The following is a 17,888-nucleotide window of genomic DNA, read 5'->3' as shown; positions in this document are numbered from 1 at the left end:
ATAGTACCTTATTGCATGGATATACCGTGGTTTATTCAGTCTTTTTTTTATAGGCATGTTGATTGATTCAGTGTTTTATTATTACAAATAATGCTGCAATGAACAATCTGTGCATATATTTTTGTTGTCATGAGATTGTGTATTCAGAATAGATTCCACAGGAACAAAGCAGCAGAGGTCAGCGATGTTAGGGTGATTAAAATGAGTGCTATGTGGTCATTTTTAGGGGACTTGGACACAGTTGCCGGGCTGGAAAAAGAATTGAATAATGCCAAAGAGGAACTTGAACTCATGGCTAAAAAAGAAAGAGAAAGTCGGGTGAGTGTTCTAGTGACCCTAATTTTAAAATTCCTATTATTTTCTTCCAAAATAGTTTATATTTAAAAGAGTATAGTTGTCCAAATGTAATGTCTAGGTCCAGATGCAGAGTTTCCTTTCTGGAGAAAAATAGAAATTGCTTTATGTATACATTTTCTCAAAAGATGCTCTTTGGTAAATGGAGACCATTAAACTTTCAAGTGCTGAAAAGGCAAAGGCTGCTTTCTCTGCCCATTGCAGACTGGAATAATTGTAAAGAACTGGTGAAAAAATGACATACTGTATAATTGCTGCTTGGACTTATGACATTAGATCCATGAAATTACTTTAGAAACATGGAACAGAGGAATTTTGGGAATGATCGATAATGTTCATTGAGTACTTGCTATATGCAGTGTACTATTCTGAGTACTTAAATTAGCACTAAAGCGGGACGCCTGGGTGGCTCAGTTTGTTAAGCGGCTGCCTTTGGCTCAGGTCATGATCCCAGCGTCCTGGGATCGAGTCCCACATCGGGCTCCTTGCTTGGCGGGGAGCCTGCTTCTCCCTCTGCCTTTGCCTGCCACTCTGTCTGCCTGTGCTTGCTCTCGCTTTTCTCTCTATGACAAATAAATAAATAAAATCTTTAAAAAAAAAAATTAGCACTAAAGCTTATAGCTCTGCCAACTAGATGGTATTGGCCCTATTTTATATTTGAAGAAGGTGAAACACTGATTTTTTTTTTTTTAAACGTGGAGGTAGGAAGGGGTCCCTGGGTGGCTCAGTCGGATGAGTGCCTGATTCTTGATTTCAGCCCAGTTTATGATCTCAAGGGTATGAGATTGAAGATTCTCTCTCTTCCTCTTCCCCTCTCCCCCACCTGCTTATGCATGCTCTCTCAAAAAAACAAAATGAAAGCAAACCATGGAGGTGGGGAACTGTCATGTATCTAAGACATACCAAAGCAAAGATTTAAATTCAGGTCTTTTGTGACTCAAAATACTTGCCATGAGGTCATTACTTGGAGCAGATCATTTTTCCATTATTCTGTATTTCTAGCAATAGAGTTTTCATGAATTTTCTTAGAAGCGGCCTCTTGGCCTTACAGAAGCCCTTCTCCTTCTCCCTCCCTTTACAGCAATTGTATGTCCAGCTGTGGTTTGGAAGAAGTATTAGGGCCACAGGACCAAGTTACCCACTAAAACTAAAAAGCTTTATGTTGCCAGGGCATCTATTTTGGAGGATCAAAAGTGCATGAAGTTTACCTGGCTAGTCACTTGGCTTCTCAGATTTGTTCCACCTCTTAGCCAGAGTTAGATCTAGAATATAAAACCTGTGTTCATATTCATGGTGAAATTATCTTGTTGTACCTCTTAATTTCTCTTCTCATTACTATATTTCTTCTTACAAGCAGCTTCCTGTTATATGCCTCAAGTTTTGAGGATATGAAATTGTGTGGCATTTACAAATACCAGTTTTAAAAATCCCCTAGCTCCCCTCCTTTTTTGGGATTTCTCCCTAGCCATTATCTGATTATTCATGTCAGGAGATTTTGGTTTCCATGTGCTGTTCCTGTTTTTCTTATATATACTTGATTCAGAGTAGTGTTACTTTTTGGTTCTGTCCTGTTTGGGGGATCATAAAATTAATAAGACTATGAATGGTTATTTTGAGTGAGTTATATTTGGCTGTGTTGCTTATTTTTGTGTCCTTAATTACCAACCTCTTAGTTCAATGTGTGTGTGTACACACACACATTATCACATGCCCTCTGATACTAGATGTATACCAAAAGCCAAGTCGATTTTCTTGATTTTTTTTAAGAAAAAAAAATTTTTTTTCCTACTCTCTTGAATTCATAGTAGTAGTGGTAGTAGTAGTTAATTAACATTCACTAATTGCCTGCCAGGTGCTTTTAAATACATTTTCTTTATTCTCACATAGCGCTAAAAGGTAGGTATTATTTCTGTTTTACAATTGAGGAAACTGAAGCTCAGTTTAAATGCCTTATAGGGAGATTATGCCAAGATTTAAAACCCAAAACCCACGTCTGCCTGACTGCAGACCTTTATCTTGCTATAATAATGTTTTCTTCCTCATGTTTGAATTTTTCTTCTATGGAGCAAATACCTGGCTATATAATGATAGAGGTCTCTGAAGAGGCCTACTAATAGCACTCATTTCCCATACCCAAGATCTGAACAAATGAAGAGATAAAACAAGGTCATGGCAGACAGTTTGGTATTTTATCGACTGCATTACTGATAAAGTAGAGAATGTAATCCAAGAATCAGCAGGCCTGCTAGCCAATTTCCCAGAATTGGTAGACTTACCTGCCTAATCACAGATGACACTGGGCCTTGGCAGCCACTCTACATGGTGAGGAAGAGCCTGCTCTTTAAGAAGCAGCGGCAAAAACAGGCTTGCTGCAGGCAGGTGCCTCCCAAAAAGAAAGCTGGAGCTAAGTCAAGCATGCCTGGTTTATTCTTCCCCAACGTACCATTCAGATAAGTCCTTTACCCTGACTGGCGCTGGCTAAAGGGAGTGGAGAAAGGTCAGGAGTTACATTAACTGAGGTCCTTCAACCTGGAAGGAAACAGGAGAAGCATTTCTTCCTAACATGCCGCAGGAGCTCAGAGCATCAAATACTTTGAGTAGTTATAAATTATTACCAGCCCATATAGTGAACTATCAGCATCGGTGGAATTTGAAATAAAATTTTTACTGCTTATAACTTACATTTTATATCTTAAAGAAACAGGTGCTGCTTTCTTTAGGAAGCTTGGCTATACCTTAAACTAGCTGTGTGTTATCTCTCTTCTTTGTCACACCTATTTCCTTTAATTATCTCCAGATAGTTCCTTACAGGGGGTGCCTGGGTGGCTCAGTCAGTTAAGCTTCTGCCTTCGGCTTAGATCGTGATCCCAAGGTCCTGGGATTGAGCCCTGTGTCTGGTTCCCTGCTCAGCGGGGAGCTTCCTTCTCCCTCTGCCTACTTCTCCATTGCTTGTGCTCTCCCTCCATCTCTCTCTGACAGATAAATAAGTACCTCCCCCCCCCACCAAAAGTTCCTTACAATGTGTACTTACAAATAACTTGCCCTTACTATAAAAAGTATATGGATCTGTAGAATCTGCAGGAAAGTCATTATAACCTTGAGTTCTGAGTCTGCTTCCTGGGGAGTTCACATTCTGGATCTCCCCCTTTCTAGCTCTGTGACTTTGCACAGGGTCCTTAAGTTCTCTACACCTCAGTCACCTCCTCTGTAAACTGGAGAATAGTAGAGTAGTGATCCTGTAGAGTTGGTGGGAGGATTCACCCATCTGCTCATTTTTGAAGCAGCATACTAAGCTCATCAATTAAGCAAATTTGAAATATTTTCTAGTGCTAATTAAAGTGGAGGACATCCTTAAATCTACCATTACTCCCATGGAACACCCTTTGGTACCCCACCGTGTGGTTTATTGATCTGACCCGATCGAGCACTATTCATCTTGTAGTTGGCACTTGCATGATAGGCTGATGGTGATACAACATGGAAGAACCTTGGCCTCAGGGTTAAAATGTGAATGTGACAGATCTTGCTTCCTCTGCACACTGACTTTCAGGATCTCTTCTCCCCACAGATGGAACTTTCTGCACTACAGTCCATGGTGGCCGTGCAAGAGGAAGAGCTGCAGGTGCAGGCTGCCGACATGGAGTCCCTGACCAGGAACATACAGATTAAAGAAGACCTCATAAAGGTCCTTCCCAGCTTTCTCAAGATCCTTGGAAGTGATTACAGCTCAGAATACCTGTAGGGCATCCTCAAACGACACTTGGATACCCTGAGTCCCTTTGGCCAGTCCTTAGTTCCTTGATGCACTGTCAGTTTGAGCCTCTTAATATCACCATGTTCTTTCTGACTTATATTGGCATTGCTGAAATTTCACAAAGAATGTACTGTTTCATATGGCTTATCCATATTCTGCTGGCAAGTACAGCAGACTGTTTCAGGGACATCTGCTCCTTTTCTCCTCTGCTAGATAGCCATCCACAGCCCCAGGATTGAGTCGCACACTCCACTGACTGAGCCGTCCAGGCACCCCACATTTTTATTACTAGTTTTTTTCTTGACTTTTAGGATCTGCAGATGCAACTGGTTGATCCTGAAGACATACCAGCTATGGAACGCCTGACCCAAGAAGTCTTACTTCTTCGGGAAAAAGTCGCTTCAGTAGAATCACAGGGTCAAGAGACTTTAGGAAATCGAAGACAACAAGTAAGTCATTGGAATATAAGCATTTTTATGGTGGAACAAATGGTGGAAAACCTGTCAATCTCAGTGATCTCTGAAGGGATTTGTTAATGGAGCTTCATAGAGAATCTCTGCTCTGAAGTTGCCTCGCCTTGGTCAGCCTCAGCAAGAAGTGCCCCTAACATTTGTAATTCCTTTCTAGCTACTACCTTGTAGCTGACCTCTCTTCAGTGCCAGACTTTTAAAAAAGACCTGCTTGCCTGTGCTCCTGTCTGTTATCCTCTCTCTCACAAACTACTCGTTTCACTCCAGTCCTGGCTTTTAAGTCAAGCAGTTCACTTACAAGACCTCTCTGCTGGTTGTGTTACGTCATGGCTCATGTTCTGTACAGCACTTATTGTAGGGCTCACTGCGACACAGGTCTGTGATTGATGGTGTCCCCACCACCCACTACACATAGTACACTTATCCCTAAAATAGAGCCTGGCACATAGAATGTGCTCAGTAAATATTTATTGAATGAATGAAGAATACCAGTAAGTCCTGCTTTATGTCTCCTCCTGCCCTTCCTCCCTTTCCCTTGCACTCCCTTCTCTCAGCTCTTCCCTGTGCTTCTGGCATCTCTCTCCTTCTTCTTGCTCTCATGTTTGACTTCTGCCCTATAGTTTTAAAGATTAGAAAAAAAAAAGATAATATGCCATTGATTTGAAAACTGTAAAATATAATAGAAAGTTTTAAGCAAGTAGAAGAGAGTGAACTTTTTTGGTCCTAGTGCATGCAAGTCCATTCCTTTGGCTGCTTTCTCAGGAAAGGATCGCTGTGGCTTCATGTCTCATGTCTGTCTGCAGACACGAGATCCGCTGTGGCTTCATGTCTCATGTCTGTCTGCATATTGCTTTTTCTGTTTCCTTAGTTACTGCTGATGCTCGAAGGGCTGGTAGATGAACGGAGTCGGCTCAATGAGGCTCTGCAAGCAGAGAGACAGCTCTATAGCAGTCTGGTGAAGTTCCACGCCCATCCAGAGAGGTAGGAGAGTGATGGCAGTGTTTACCCTTCTATTCCTCTTCAGGTTCAGATGCTTATGATTTCAAAGCAGGGAGTGAAAAAAATCAGATGATTACTAGGAATACTCAGTTTGTCATTTGTTGTTTGTGGACCTCTCAGAGCCTAGTGTTTAAGTCTTAAGTCAGAAATAGTACCTATCTCATACAGCTACACACTGATCAAATGAGACTTGTCAGGTGTCTACAGCAATTCCTTGTGTACAGTAAACACTCAGTGTTTTCTTTTCCTTCCTCTGCTTCATGTCCTGGTAAGGGCTGTTCCATTCCAAGAGTGAGGATATAAAGGGTATTGATACCGAATATCATTGAAGAAAATATATTTATCATGATGGCTGATATCAACCCAGAATCACTGATAGCCATCATGGTGAATATATTTGCTTGTACTTTTTGATTTTTGGTCATATATATATTATATCATTCTGGTTCATTTTATATTCCCTTTTTTTTTTTTTTCTCATTCTGCCTTCTCCCCTTGTCCCTTTTGCTTTTTCCTAATTTTTATTTTTTTACTATTCATTTTCTTCTAGGTGATTGTTCAGTTTAAGCATTCTTTTTCTTTCTACTTCAGGTAAATAAAGGCAGGGGAAAGATACAATAAGGGCCAGTTGATTATATTACTTTTTAAAGAATCTTTGGATCTTTAGTCTCTATGAGCCAGATTCCTTTTCAGTGCTCTGTCCAGTCTGGTTACCAAATGAGAGAACACAGATCTTCAGTAGTGCTTGGCTCAGTCCTACTTGGCTCAGTAATGTTTCAGTTTGCATTTAGTTTTTCCGATTTTGTTTTTTCAGAAACTAATACTCATCAAAAAGTGAAATTTCTCCTATGTTGACTATACAGACATAAGTCCTAGGATCTATAATTTTACATGATACTGGCCCACAATCTAGCATAAAGAGGCAAGCTTTAAAGAAAGGAGCTGGCCTTGCTAATCTATCTGCAGTGAAGGATAACAGTGCCCAAACACAGACTGTGTTTACTTCTTGTGTCCTAGAGAGCATCCTTTAGAAAGTCTCCTGGCTCTTTGGAAGTATATGTAGATTCATTATAGTTGGTGGCTAATCCATTTTCCTTCCATGTGGCATGTTTACTCAGCTCTGAGAGAGACCGAACTCTGCAGGTGGAACTAGAAGGGGCCCAGGTGATACGCAGTCGGCTAGAAGAAGTTCTTGGAAGAAGCCTGGAGCGCCTAAGCAGGCTGGAGACCCTGGCTGCCATTGGAGGTGGGGAACTGGAAAGTGTGCGAGTTCGTCACAAGCATGCCTTCTGAGCACTGGCGGGTCAGCCTGCAGCCCAGGATGGAAAACCTTGTTTGCACTAACCCAAGAGCTTTGTCTGACTCTGGCAGAATTAAATGATGACTTGCTAACGGTAGAACTGTTACAAGTAGCATCAACTACAGAGTGAAACTCACTTTAGTCTACCTGAATGGCACTGTACATACCATCTTGGAGTTGAGTGGTGGAGGTTACAAAGTGTATGTGTACCTTTTAAAGCATTCCATTTCAGTTTTCCCACTCATATTCACTCTTTTCCTCGGCCCCTCCTTGTTCCCCCATATCTTCCCCTGGGCCAATAAAGTTTATTCCTCCCCTGCTCTCACCGTCCATTTCATATGTTCCATATCATGTCATAAATGCATGCATGCGTATTATTTTTGCCATCAGCCAACTCCTGCTCTTTGAGTGAGATGATTTTTTAATCAAATAAAAGTTTCAAGATGAAAGAGAAAGAGATTAAATGTCTTTATAGGAATTACTTTGCAGAAGTGGTATAATCCTTATCAGAAAGTAATCAAAGCCAAGTCTTGCCATAGCAGACTACAAGTATTAGAAGGGTCAAGTCAGTGAGAGGAGGCAAAGGCAGTTCAGGTGTTTATAGGAAACCTTTTCTGAGAGTGTTCCAGAGGTGATAGTTGAATAATAGTGATAGTGAAATTAGATTAGGTGCAGATTAAATTCCATTAATATTTTTCCTTTAAACCAAGAGTGTTATGTAGTCAGAACATGATTTCAATAAAAACTCATTTCAGTTTTCAAACATGGAATTTGGGGAACAGGGGTTGAGGCTTTCCCACATGTATTTCAGAATCATGATTCTTTATGTAAAAAGCTCATTTCAAATGTAATGTTCCCTTTTAAATTCATCATTTCACCAAATTACTTATTGCAGCTAGAGATTTGGTAGTGGCACGAGATGGAGTCCTATGTTTTTTCATGTTTTACTGCTTAAACATTACTCTATTAAAATAAGTAATAGGCTTTGAAGTGTTGTTAGAATAGTTTAGAAAGAACTGTCGTTGACTGGGTTCATAGGTTTCGGTCATTGAGTGCTTTCTTACAGCAGCATGACAGGCATGAGGAAGGGTGCTCTGGAGCTTGCGTTTCTGCTTGCTTAAATGTCAAGAGCATAAAAAGTAGTCAGGATTACTTTGGAGCTTCGCAGATTCAACACCATGAGGTTTCATATTTCTGTTGGTTATAAATTTCCTAGATTAGAAGCTGAGATTTCAGGCTTTTAACATGGACTTCAGTGGACAGGGAGTGAGGCTCTCCAGCACCATAAAGGTGACAGAGTACTCTTTCTCATCGAGGGGGCACACTATGAGTTTTCTGTTTTCCCTCCATTATTCACATGACTCTTTAATTTCTTTCACATTCATGTGTTGACTTGGGTTGCCTTACATTCTAAATTCTGTCTAGCTTTCTGCAACCTTAGCCGTGCCTGTAACAACAGATAGAACATCAGTCAAACCAAAGTGGGCAGGGAAGAAAATGTTCTACTGGAGAAACACCCTGGGATTTTCTGATGAAATATTTTGCAAAAGATTGATAACTGTAAGCCTTCCTCTTAATGAGATGCTTTCCACTTTTCTTGGCCTTTAGGGTGGGGAGTCATTTAAGGAAGCAATAGGAAGTATAAGCAGAACCACCCACTTTCCTAGTCTTCTAATTTTTAGAGACCTTTTCCTGCACCAAACTTTCTGTAATTTTCTAGAAGGAAAGATGGGGTAATTGAACTTACAAAAATGTCAACCCAACAAAGACTAGTCTGCCATATGATTATAAGACATTTAGGAAGTGTTTTTCCTTAATTTTGCTAATAGACCAAGGAAGCTTTCTAAGTGTCTTGTTAAGATTCAACTGTGGGTGATTCTTGGGTTCTACTGGCTTATAGTGATTACAGTAATTTCTAATTATTGCCTATCATCCTCCAAGAGTAGGAATTTCCCTTGGTATCTTGGACTGTTACTAAGTGTTAGAAATACTAAGGTGGCTGGATGAATATTGAGAAAACCAACTTCCTATTGAAAAATGATTGAAATAGATTAGTGCGAAAAAGTAAGTGAATTCTGATTCTAATTTGGATCCTGAAGAGACAGACGAACTTGTGCTACAGTTACTCACCCTTAATATTGGTCCTTGGGAAACATTTTAAATAATTAAGTGATTTTTGTGGCAAAGGATAAACTAAGCGGTTGATCCTGATACTCTAGATGTGACTATAATCTGCTGCTAACGTCCTAGAATGAGGCTTGCCAACCGTGCTTACCTGAGAGAGTTTGCTAGTCTAAAAATTTTGTAGGATGATTTGGCATCTTATTAGAGAACTCTGCTCTGATGAATTTTCTTCTGTAAACTCACATATAGATGATGCTGTCATTGGCCACGTCATTCATGGAATTCTACTTACCATGATACAGTATGATTCCGTTCTCTCTCCAGGAGCACAGACCCTTTCTCTTACTGGATTATTCTACCTTCATCAGGCATTTTTCAGCCTTACAATAATTTTAGAGAAAGCATCATGGGCTTGTAGATCCTTGTGTTTGAATTTAAAAAAGAAAATCATCTTGAAATGAATGAGTTAAACCTAGGTCATGATTAATTAGAAGCACAGAACTTAAATTGAGAAAAATCCATATTGATAGATTTGTTTTTACTTATATTTCCTTTTTGAATCATAGCAAATATACAAAGCAGTGGTTGTAAGAGTCAGGGGAGATGAAGGCTATAGTTCTTAGAGCTGAAGAGTTGAAAAGGACTTCCAGGAACATTTATTTGAAGAGTGAAATGGAAGTCCTTTTGATCGATATTTCCCTTAAACGCTTTTCTGTTGCAGATGTCTGATGATTATTAGTGCCTAGTAAAAGTCAACATTTTTCTGTTGTAAGCTATTTAGCCAAGTTATTATTTTGGAAAGGAACTACTTGGCTATTTTAATATTGGTCAGCCTTTTGCTTTGGTAGGTGTGCTCTTATCCTGAATCTCACCCATACCTGCTTCTCCATTTACTGCGGACAGCAGCATATTTTTGGTACCTCTACTTCCTTTTTCATAGTTTAAAAAGATTTGTCAGTGTCATTTTATGTACAGTAAGAGAGCTATAAAGATTAAGAGAATTGTGACCTTTCCAGGATATTAGATCCTAGCCACAAAAAGTTTCCTGGAGGGCTCTTTATTATATTCTCCTTGCACAGTTTATACCTGAGATGCCTGGGACAGATAAAAGACCTTTCCTAAACCTAAAAGACCTTTCACTTTGATGCTTATTTATGCTAATTTGGTATGTGGGCCTGGGAAGTTTGGTTCACAGATTCAAAACAGTTCAAGAAAATTGATGTTAGTTCTGTCTCTCTTCCAGTTTGATCTAGGATTCTCTGATCAGGGAAAGGAGAAACAGATCAGACTATACCAAAAATTGCTCTTTTTATTGAGGAATAAAAGTTGACTTACCTACAGTCACTTCCCTTTGGACTATAAACCTTAAAGGGACATATTTCAGTTTCTTAGCTTTCCTTGGGCAGCTGGTATTAGCAAACCCTAGTTCCTGTTTGTTAGGATAAGGTTGTTGTTTTCTGGTTCCGTGGTTCTTTATTTATTTAAATTTTTGGAAGATTTTTATTTTTATTTATTTGAGAAAGAGCACAAGTCAGGGGGATGGAGGTGGGAGAAGCAGACTCCCCACTGAGCAGGGAACCTGACTCAACTTGAGCTTGATTCCAGGACTCTGGGTTCATGACCTGAGCTGAAGGCAGATACCCAACTGACTGAGATGTCCAGGCTCACCTCATGGTCTTTTAATATGAAAAATATAAATTTGATGTCCCTGAAAAACTCAAGTTGCCTCTTCAACTAGGGCCTCAGTAGTAATTCTACGGGTCTGGAGCCAGTGCCCTGCAGGGAAATGTGACAATTGGTCCCATGAAACTAGGAAGAAATGGTAGGAACCCATGCCCTGACAGTCCCCTTTCCATCTTGCCTTGTAGAAATAGTACTACAGGCAGATTAAATGAAATTGGCTTTCTTTTTCAGAAACTAACATCATTTGAGACCTGAACATGTAGAATATTTTCTCTTTTAAGGTTAAAATTTAGAGAGCTTTTTTTCTCCCTTTGGTCATGAAGAACCATCGGTACTGTAGGAAGAGTAGCTAGGAATATGGAGCTTATATGAAGCAACCTGGTAATAAAAATTAGAAGGAATGAGTGAGTGGGACAATGTATCAGAGTGATTTCTGTAGGTTAATAGTTTTTGAGTCTTAACAACATTTTGGAATATAGATTTAAGACATCTTCTCACTAGACATTTAGAGTAATAACTTTGTTGAACAACTTTATTATAATTAGAAGACAGGAATGTTGCTTTTAAGTAGTTTGAGTATTGACAAAAGGTAAGTCCTCAACTTCTTTATATGTAATCACATGAGCCAGGCCGAATTTCCCAGATAAAAAACTTGCATTGTAATTTGCTTCCAGTAGAGGATGAGAAGTGGAAGGGAAACAACATGTAAAGCTGACAATATGAATTTTAACAGATTTCCAAAAAGAATGATTAAACTTACAAAGTGATGTACTGATTCTTTTTGCATTACTTCCCCTTTATGTTGTTTAATGTCAAATTCCAGAAATAAACTTTTTTTTTTTCAGAAATAAACTTTTTTATTTATCATACTGTTTTCCTTTTGCCAAAGCTAGAAGGATATAACCGGAAGTTGGGCAAGAAAATCTTAGATAGAAAATAATACAAAGAACAGGGGTGTTAAGTAGATGAGCTAAATTGGTTTTGTTGTTCCCTTTAAAAACTCATAATTGTCTAGTGCATGCATGTAGCTTTGCTTTTAGTCTATAACATAAGTCTGTAGTGCTTCCTTTTGCAATTACCAAAACCATTGCTCTAAAATACCAACCTCTCAGTCTGTAAACTTTAGAGGCATGTGTGTGTACAAGTATGTCCTAAAAGTCATGAATTTCTGTTTCGATGAAGTATTCAGTTTGATAATAAAAGCAGTTTTACTTTCATCAAAATTTTCATTGTAGGGCTGTTGAGAAAAAGTAAAGCGATTTCATAACAGTTTAAATGAAGAAGGAAGTGACATGTTAAATGTCCAATAACTTGGTGTTAGATTATTTATAGGACCATTTTCCCACCCAAATAAGCTGTATATTTTCCTCTGGAAATTCGTTTCTCTCAATGTTAAACTGTGTTAACATTTGTGCTGAAGTGGAGAGTGTTCTTTTTAATACATAAGTGTTAGAATTTCAGCTACTTTAGTTGAGACACAGGAAATTGTTACTGATCCAATAAAAGTATCAAAGGCCAAACAATAACCATTTGGTTTCATTCTTGAAAAGATGGATGAGAAGAGAAGTAGAGAAAACTCATGTCTTTTTTGTTTGTTTCCTTATAGGAGAATCAGTACTAAAAATCCAAGTCAAAGTTAAGGCTCTGGAATGAGTGGATGCTTTTGTGATTTATTTAACTAGAGGAGGGAAAAGGAAGAAACCTGGATTGTTCTTCTATCAAGGAAGTGAGACTAAAGAAACAGCATTTCATTTCCCCCGCAAATGTGAAATGAACTCCCTCACCTTAAAAACTCTTTCTTGTTCTCCTTGCTGAAGGAGAGCAGTAGTAAGCAGGATAGAGGTGTGAGGAGTGAGCTTTTAATGGTGGGTGGTGCTCTCCCCTAAATGTTCCTGGAAAGGTCTGCTACTTGTGTTCTTTGAATAAAAGAAAAGAAACCATGAGCAGGAGGAACTCCTTGACGTTACAGAATTATAAATCCCCTGGAAAACTGCTTTCTGAATAAAGTACAAGCTAGGAAGCTGCTTGAGAGGTGTTTCCTTCTATAGACCAAGCTACACCATAAAGGGGCTCAGCAGACAGCAGGGGCTCGGCCGCAGACACCAGTTTTCTTTCCTAGCTACTTCTGTCCCATGAGCAAACTCTGTCTAGTGGAAGACTTCTACTTCTCAGCAGAAGCTTATGGAGGACTATGTGAAACCTTAAAGTTCTTTTATGGTCCTGAAGGTAATGGATGCTGAGTTTGACAGGAGACCTTTTCTGTTGGATTCTGTCATACAGTATCATCATACTTAAGTCAGGGATAGTTAGTTGGCTCATGACGTGAACATGGAAGAGTTCTCATAATACAGGTGCCTAAGAGTGAAGGTGAGATGTCCCAGAGTATCTGGTACAAGAGCCTGGTGCTGAGGGAAGACCAGCCAGGGGCTTGGCACCGCATGCTTACTCATGCTGTACAGTTTTTGTTCTTTGAATCCCCTTTCAAAATTAGTCAAATAGGATTTCTGCTACGTTCTGAGTAACTATATGGGAAATACCACTCCTCTTCTGTGGGTTGAATATAAATAGCTTAAAGGGGAAACAATAATGACTGTAGAGTAGAATTTAGAGAAAATGGTCTTGTCATAACCCAGTTCGGGCTCATTACTGAAGAATTAACAGTCTATGATTTTTCCTCTAAGGCTTATTCATACATGATGGAGTTTTAAGGCAGTTATAATGTAATGATGATGAATCCTATTTGTAAAAGCACCTGTCCAAAGGAATTCATCCTACTTTACTGACAACTCTGTTTTTTCAACTGTTCTGTGAAGGAGAGAGACCAAAAGTATTATTTCAAGCCTCCTGTTGGGGGAAACAGAAATTTATAAGTAAGGAAGTGCAGATAAGTGCAATCAAGATCATCCAGTTATAACATTAAGTATAAAATTTATCTCTGCAGATTAACTTAGGTTCCATGGCCACCTTTTTTCAGCCCAACAGACCATGTCAGTTTACTAATGATAATAATGCTTAAAGGCAATATTTAATGCATATACACTGTTTGCCAAACACTGTTCTAAGCACTTCAAACACAACAAATCCTTTGAAGTTCACTAGTGAATGACTCTATGGCGTGGATATCACTGTTTCCCCTACTTAGTAAGTAAGGAAACGGAGTTACAGAAAGGTTGTGGCTTGCCTAATAGGGTCACAGAACTAATGATAGAAGCAGAAACCAAACCCAGACAGTTGGGCTTCAGGGTCCATATTCTTAATAATTAATGCCATCCTCAATTTAAAAATCTCCACAAAACCATCCATTTCTGTTTCAATGATTAAAAGAATTACATGTGCATGACACTTAGATTTTCACAGAAGGATTTATGATATTTTATTTCTGTGTACTTTATCAAGTCAGCTGGTGGAGAATAATTTTCTAAATCTAAAAGGGAGTTTGGGGCACACCCTCCATTACATATATGGGTCTGAGTGTAGAAATTTGCACGAACCACAATTTGGGAACCGCCATCAAAGCCTCAAAAAAAAAAAAAGTTTAATGAAATTTCTTCTAACGTGTAAAACTTAACCTGGATATAAAACCTGGAGAAGAAAGTTAAATTTGAAGCGACAGACTCTCACTTTTCAGAGTATCTCAAATAATAAGCAGTAGGTGCACCAATATAAAGTATAGTAGATTTAAATCAGAAATTTAGAACATCACCAGTTAGTTCAGAAGATAGCATTTTGTTGCCTTGTAAAAGGTTAGGAAAGGATATTCCCTCAAAAAAGAAAAATTATTGTCATTGATTTTAAAAAAATGGTAACAAAGGTGTCTAGTGTAAACCTATAGGGTTTTATGTGGAATAACTTACTCATTTCAATTTTTTTTCTATAAAACTTTTTCACCTTTATTCTAACTCCCTCTCCCCACAGCCTTCAGCATTCTAATTCAAATTGGTAAAAGGCTGAGCAACTGTTGAAGCTATTCTAAAGGAACTACACCAGACTAAACTAGCTAAAAATAAATAAGGAAAGCAAAACTTCTATGTAGTAGAATGCTGGGATTAAATGGGCATGCTTACTTTGTCTCCATTTAACTCCTGATGAAGTCAAAACCGTAGTATTGTGCCCCTGAGTGAATTACAGAGAGAGAATTATCTAAAAATACAGGCAAGGCATCAGAAAGTCCAACAAAGGTAAGTGGAGGACAGAACATGTGAGATGAAAGCCTTCAAGACCAGTGACAGTCACTTTTTCCAATCGTCCCTCAACCTTACTCCTGGAACCTAAGCCCAGGAATCCCCCTGGGATGTGGGGCAGCGTGGCCACAGAAGCCCCCAAGAATAATAATGGAGATGAGTTCAACTCATCAGCTGAGCTTTCTTCAACCACAGGAACATTCTCTAGCCAGAAACTCAGAGGAGAAAAATGTGAGAACCATGTTTTCTTAATCTGTCATTGAGTGGGACATTCATTTCCTTTACAAAGAAAAAATACAAGATTCTGATCTCTACTGTTGTACAGGGAATGATTTTCCAAAATAAGTATAGTAAGATGGATGTCCACAAGTGAATTAGCATCCTGGATTTCAGTGAGTTGCCAAAGCATAGGGAGTCTGTTCATCCATCTCTCTGCAGCTACTATTGTGAATGAGATGGTTCTGGGGCTGGTTTGAAAGAGTAAGTATTGGAAATCCCTCTTGTACAATGTCTGCCAAGGAATCCCTAACAATCTGAGTGATGGAGTCACCTCTTATAGGTAGGACATTATTGAACAGGGCACAGAAACTTGGTCCAACGTTATTACAACATTCATGGAATGAGTCATAAAATTAGGTTGTTAGGGCAACATACTTACTACCTTCTAGTACTTTAATTAGATTGGCCTGGGTCATTGCAGATACTCTGGCATGAACTTGCAGATGACAAGGGATGGAATGAAGGTGTGAGATGGTCCTGTTCACCTTATCTGAAGAGAGGATAGTGGATGCTCATTATTTATCCATGGATGTCTGAGCTCAGGAGCAGGTTCTTTGTTCTTGGAGGAAGAAGCAAAGATAAAGAAATGATTTGTCACCAGAAGGAGCAGTGAGTTGCCTCTCTCTGAAAGTCCAGAGACCTGACTTCTTGGCACAGCTCTTGTCAGGACCATCTGTGTAACCGTGGACAAACCACCTAATCTCTTTCAGGCACAGGTTACTCGGTGGCCATAATAGTTTTAATAAGTTGGTTGCTGAGGCCAGAATCAGATTGCCATCTCAGGTTTCTCTAACTTAGGCAGTTTCTATAAGACCTGTTCTGTAGACATGGGGAGTGTCATGGTAGATTTTCTTTGGTGTTAAAATGAATTAACCATCATAAATTCCCCCAACTTCAGAAGAAATCAGTAATGTGGGCCACAGGTCTTAATCTAAAATTGGATGGACAGTCTTTTATTATAACAGATATGGAGAGGAAGAAATGCCCCAGCTTTGTTCTGTCCAATATGGTGGCCATGAGCCCTGTGTGCCTAGCTGAATTTAAATTTGAATTAAATAAAAGAATCAGTTCCTCAATCGCCTTAGCCCATTTTGAGTGCTCAGTAACCACATGTGTCTACTGTATTGGGCAGCACATGCATAGAATTACAAAAAGTTCTATCAGTCAACAGTGTCTCAGATCTTTGCCCAGACCACAGACTGTAGCTATTGTCCCTCCCTTAGTGCAAGACACAGATGTTGGTGTCCCCAGATGACTCTGTCCATCTTTAAGAAACAAAAGAATGTATTAAAACTCACTTGGAAGTATAAGAAACCCTTCAGTCAAAAGATGCTGGAGGCATTGAGCAAGAGTTTGAGAAAGAAGGGGGGGATAAAGGAAGGAGTTAGGAAGCACTAAAACTATTCTGTGCCTTGAGTTTTGACTGGTCCTGAGCTTCTGTAGAATACACAGCCCCTAGAGGGGTGTTCCTCAGAGATATGGTCACTCCATCATCCCAGAGATGGAAAAGGATGAGAAAAGCAGGTCTCCCTTGATCAGGGACACTCTTAGTACTTGATGGTGGGGAAAAAGTTAGTCATGTTGGGCCCATGTTTCAAAAGACAAAGTTGTTACATAGCCAGGCTGACAGGACAGGAAATAGTTCAGGCTTTCTGGAAATTGGTGAGGGGGTAACCACTCTAACAGCCCACTCTTTAGGTACAGGTCTGTGCAGTCAAAGTCAGTGAATGTTTTAAGGCTTAAGCTTAAATATTAGAAAATATCAGTGATATAAGTCTTTTCTGCAGATTTGGTACAGTGGTTCTGCCTTCAGCCCTGCTGGCCAGGGGTCCATGCATATGGGGAAAGGAAGAAATCAGAGGCAGATGGCAAAAAGTGTAATTTTAGCTGCTGTCTGAAAGCCACCTGTGAAGGAAATCACCTTTCTCTTCTGGACTCACTTCCAGGTGCAGCCGCAGGGGATGATACTGAAGACGCTAGCACTGAGTTCACAGACAGCATCGAGGAGGAAGCTGCACACAGTAGCCAGCAAGTAAGTCCAAGTCAAGTTCTGGGTTCCCAGGGTGGCAGGCTCATAGCCCTTTGGGGTCTGGTAGTCTCCTGCAGCCCATGTAAGCCTAGAGTAAGAAGATATCTTTTTATAAAAACCAATTCCCAAACTTCTTTCCGCCCTCCCTGAGCTTCCCAGTCACGTTGCCAGCCAACCCCTATCCTCACTCCACTTTTCTCTCCAAACCACCTTTTCTCCCCCTCTACTTCTATCTCTTGCTCCTCCTTCCCACCTTTGCCCCATGTACCACCTATAGCTCTAGCTTCAGAAGGATGTTTACTTACAACAAGACCATGGACAGTTCTGCTCTTGGGTTTTTGTAACTGAAACACACCACAGAAGACAGGAATTCATCGGAGGGCTGCTGGGGGAGGTGGCAGGCCTAAGATCCACTTCAGGAAAGTGCTGAGAACCTCCAAGGGGACTGGAAATGCTTCCAAAGCAGGGATCTGTCTTGGTGAAATCTTGTTACACAAAAGAGAAGTCTGTTGGATAACCTGACAGACCACCCAGGTTGGGACACATCAGTGACCAGCAGGTGACACTTCAAGAGCAAGCCCCTATCAAACTCAGAACTTGGTACCCAGGGCTGAAATACTGTTCATACCAGCCATCACTGAAGGTACAACCAGCAGTTCGCAAGCTCAAGAGTTGAATGCCTTGGACCTGAGAGATTAAGTCACTGACAGTGATC

The 17,888-nt window shown here is 39.8% G+C and overlaps 1 protein-coding gene across 39 annotated transcripts in view; it reads left to right on the top strand.

Annotated features, from left to right (window-relative positions):
* The window catches only part of PDE4DIP (phosphodiesterase 4D interacting protein), a 210,658-nt gene that overhangs the window by 149,490 nt on the left and 43,280 nt on the right, over positions 1 to 17,888 (top strand). For 36 of the 39 annotated variants that reach the window (XM_082685174.1, XM_082685185.1, XM_082685178.1 and 33 more), the window contains 6 exons: positions 227 to 318; positions 3,923 to 4,039; positions 4,420 to 4,557; positions 5,447 to 5,559; positions 6,696 to 6,823; positions 17,091 to 17,176. In XM_082685174.1, coding sequence (XP_082541300.1) covers positions 227 to 318; positions 3,923 to 4,039; positions 4,420 to 4,557; positions 5,447 to 5,559; positions 6,696 to 6,823; positions 17,091 to 17,176 — 674 coding nt within the window. Of the gene's footprint in view, positions 1 to 226; positions 319 to 3,922; positions 4,040 to 4,419; positions 4,558 to 5,446; positions 5,560 to 6,695; positions 7,327 to 17,090; positions 17,177 to 17,450; positions 17,542 to 17,888 lie in introns of those variants that run through there. The other 3 variants (XM_082685184.1, XM_082685183.1, XM_082685182.1) reach the window with 2 other exon arrangements.

This window comes from Mustela nivalis (genome assembly GCF_964662115.1).
Source record: "Mustela nivalis genome assembly, chromosome: 10".
Lineage (NCBI taxonomy): Eukaryota > Metazoa > Chordata > Mammalia > Carnivora > Mustelidae > Mustela > Mustela nivalis.
Note: the sequence above shows the minus strand (reverse complement) of the source record. Positions and strands in the feature narration are given on the sequence as shown.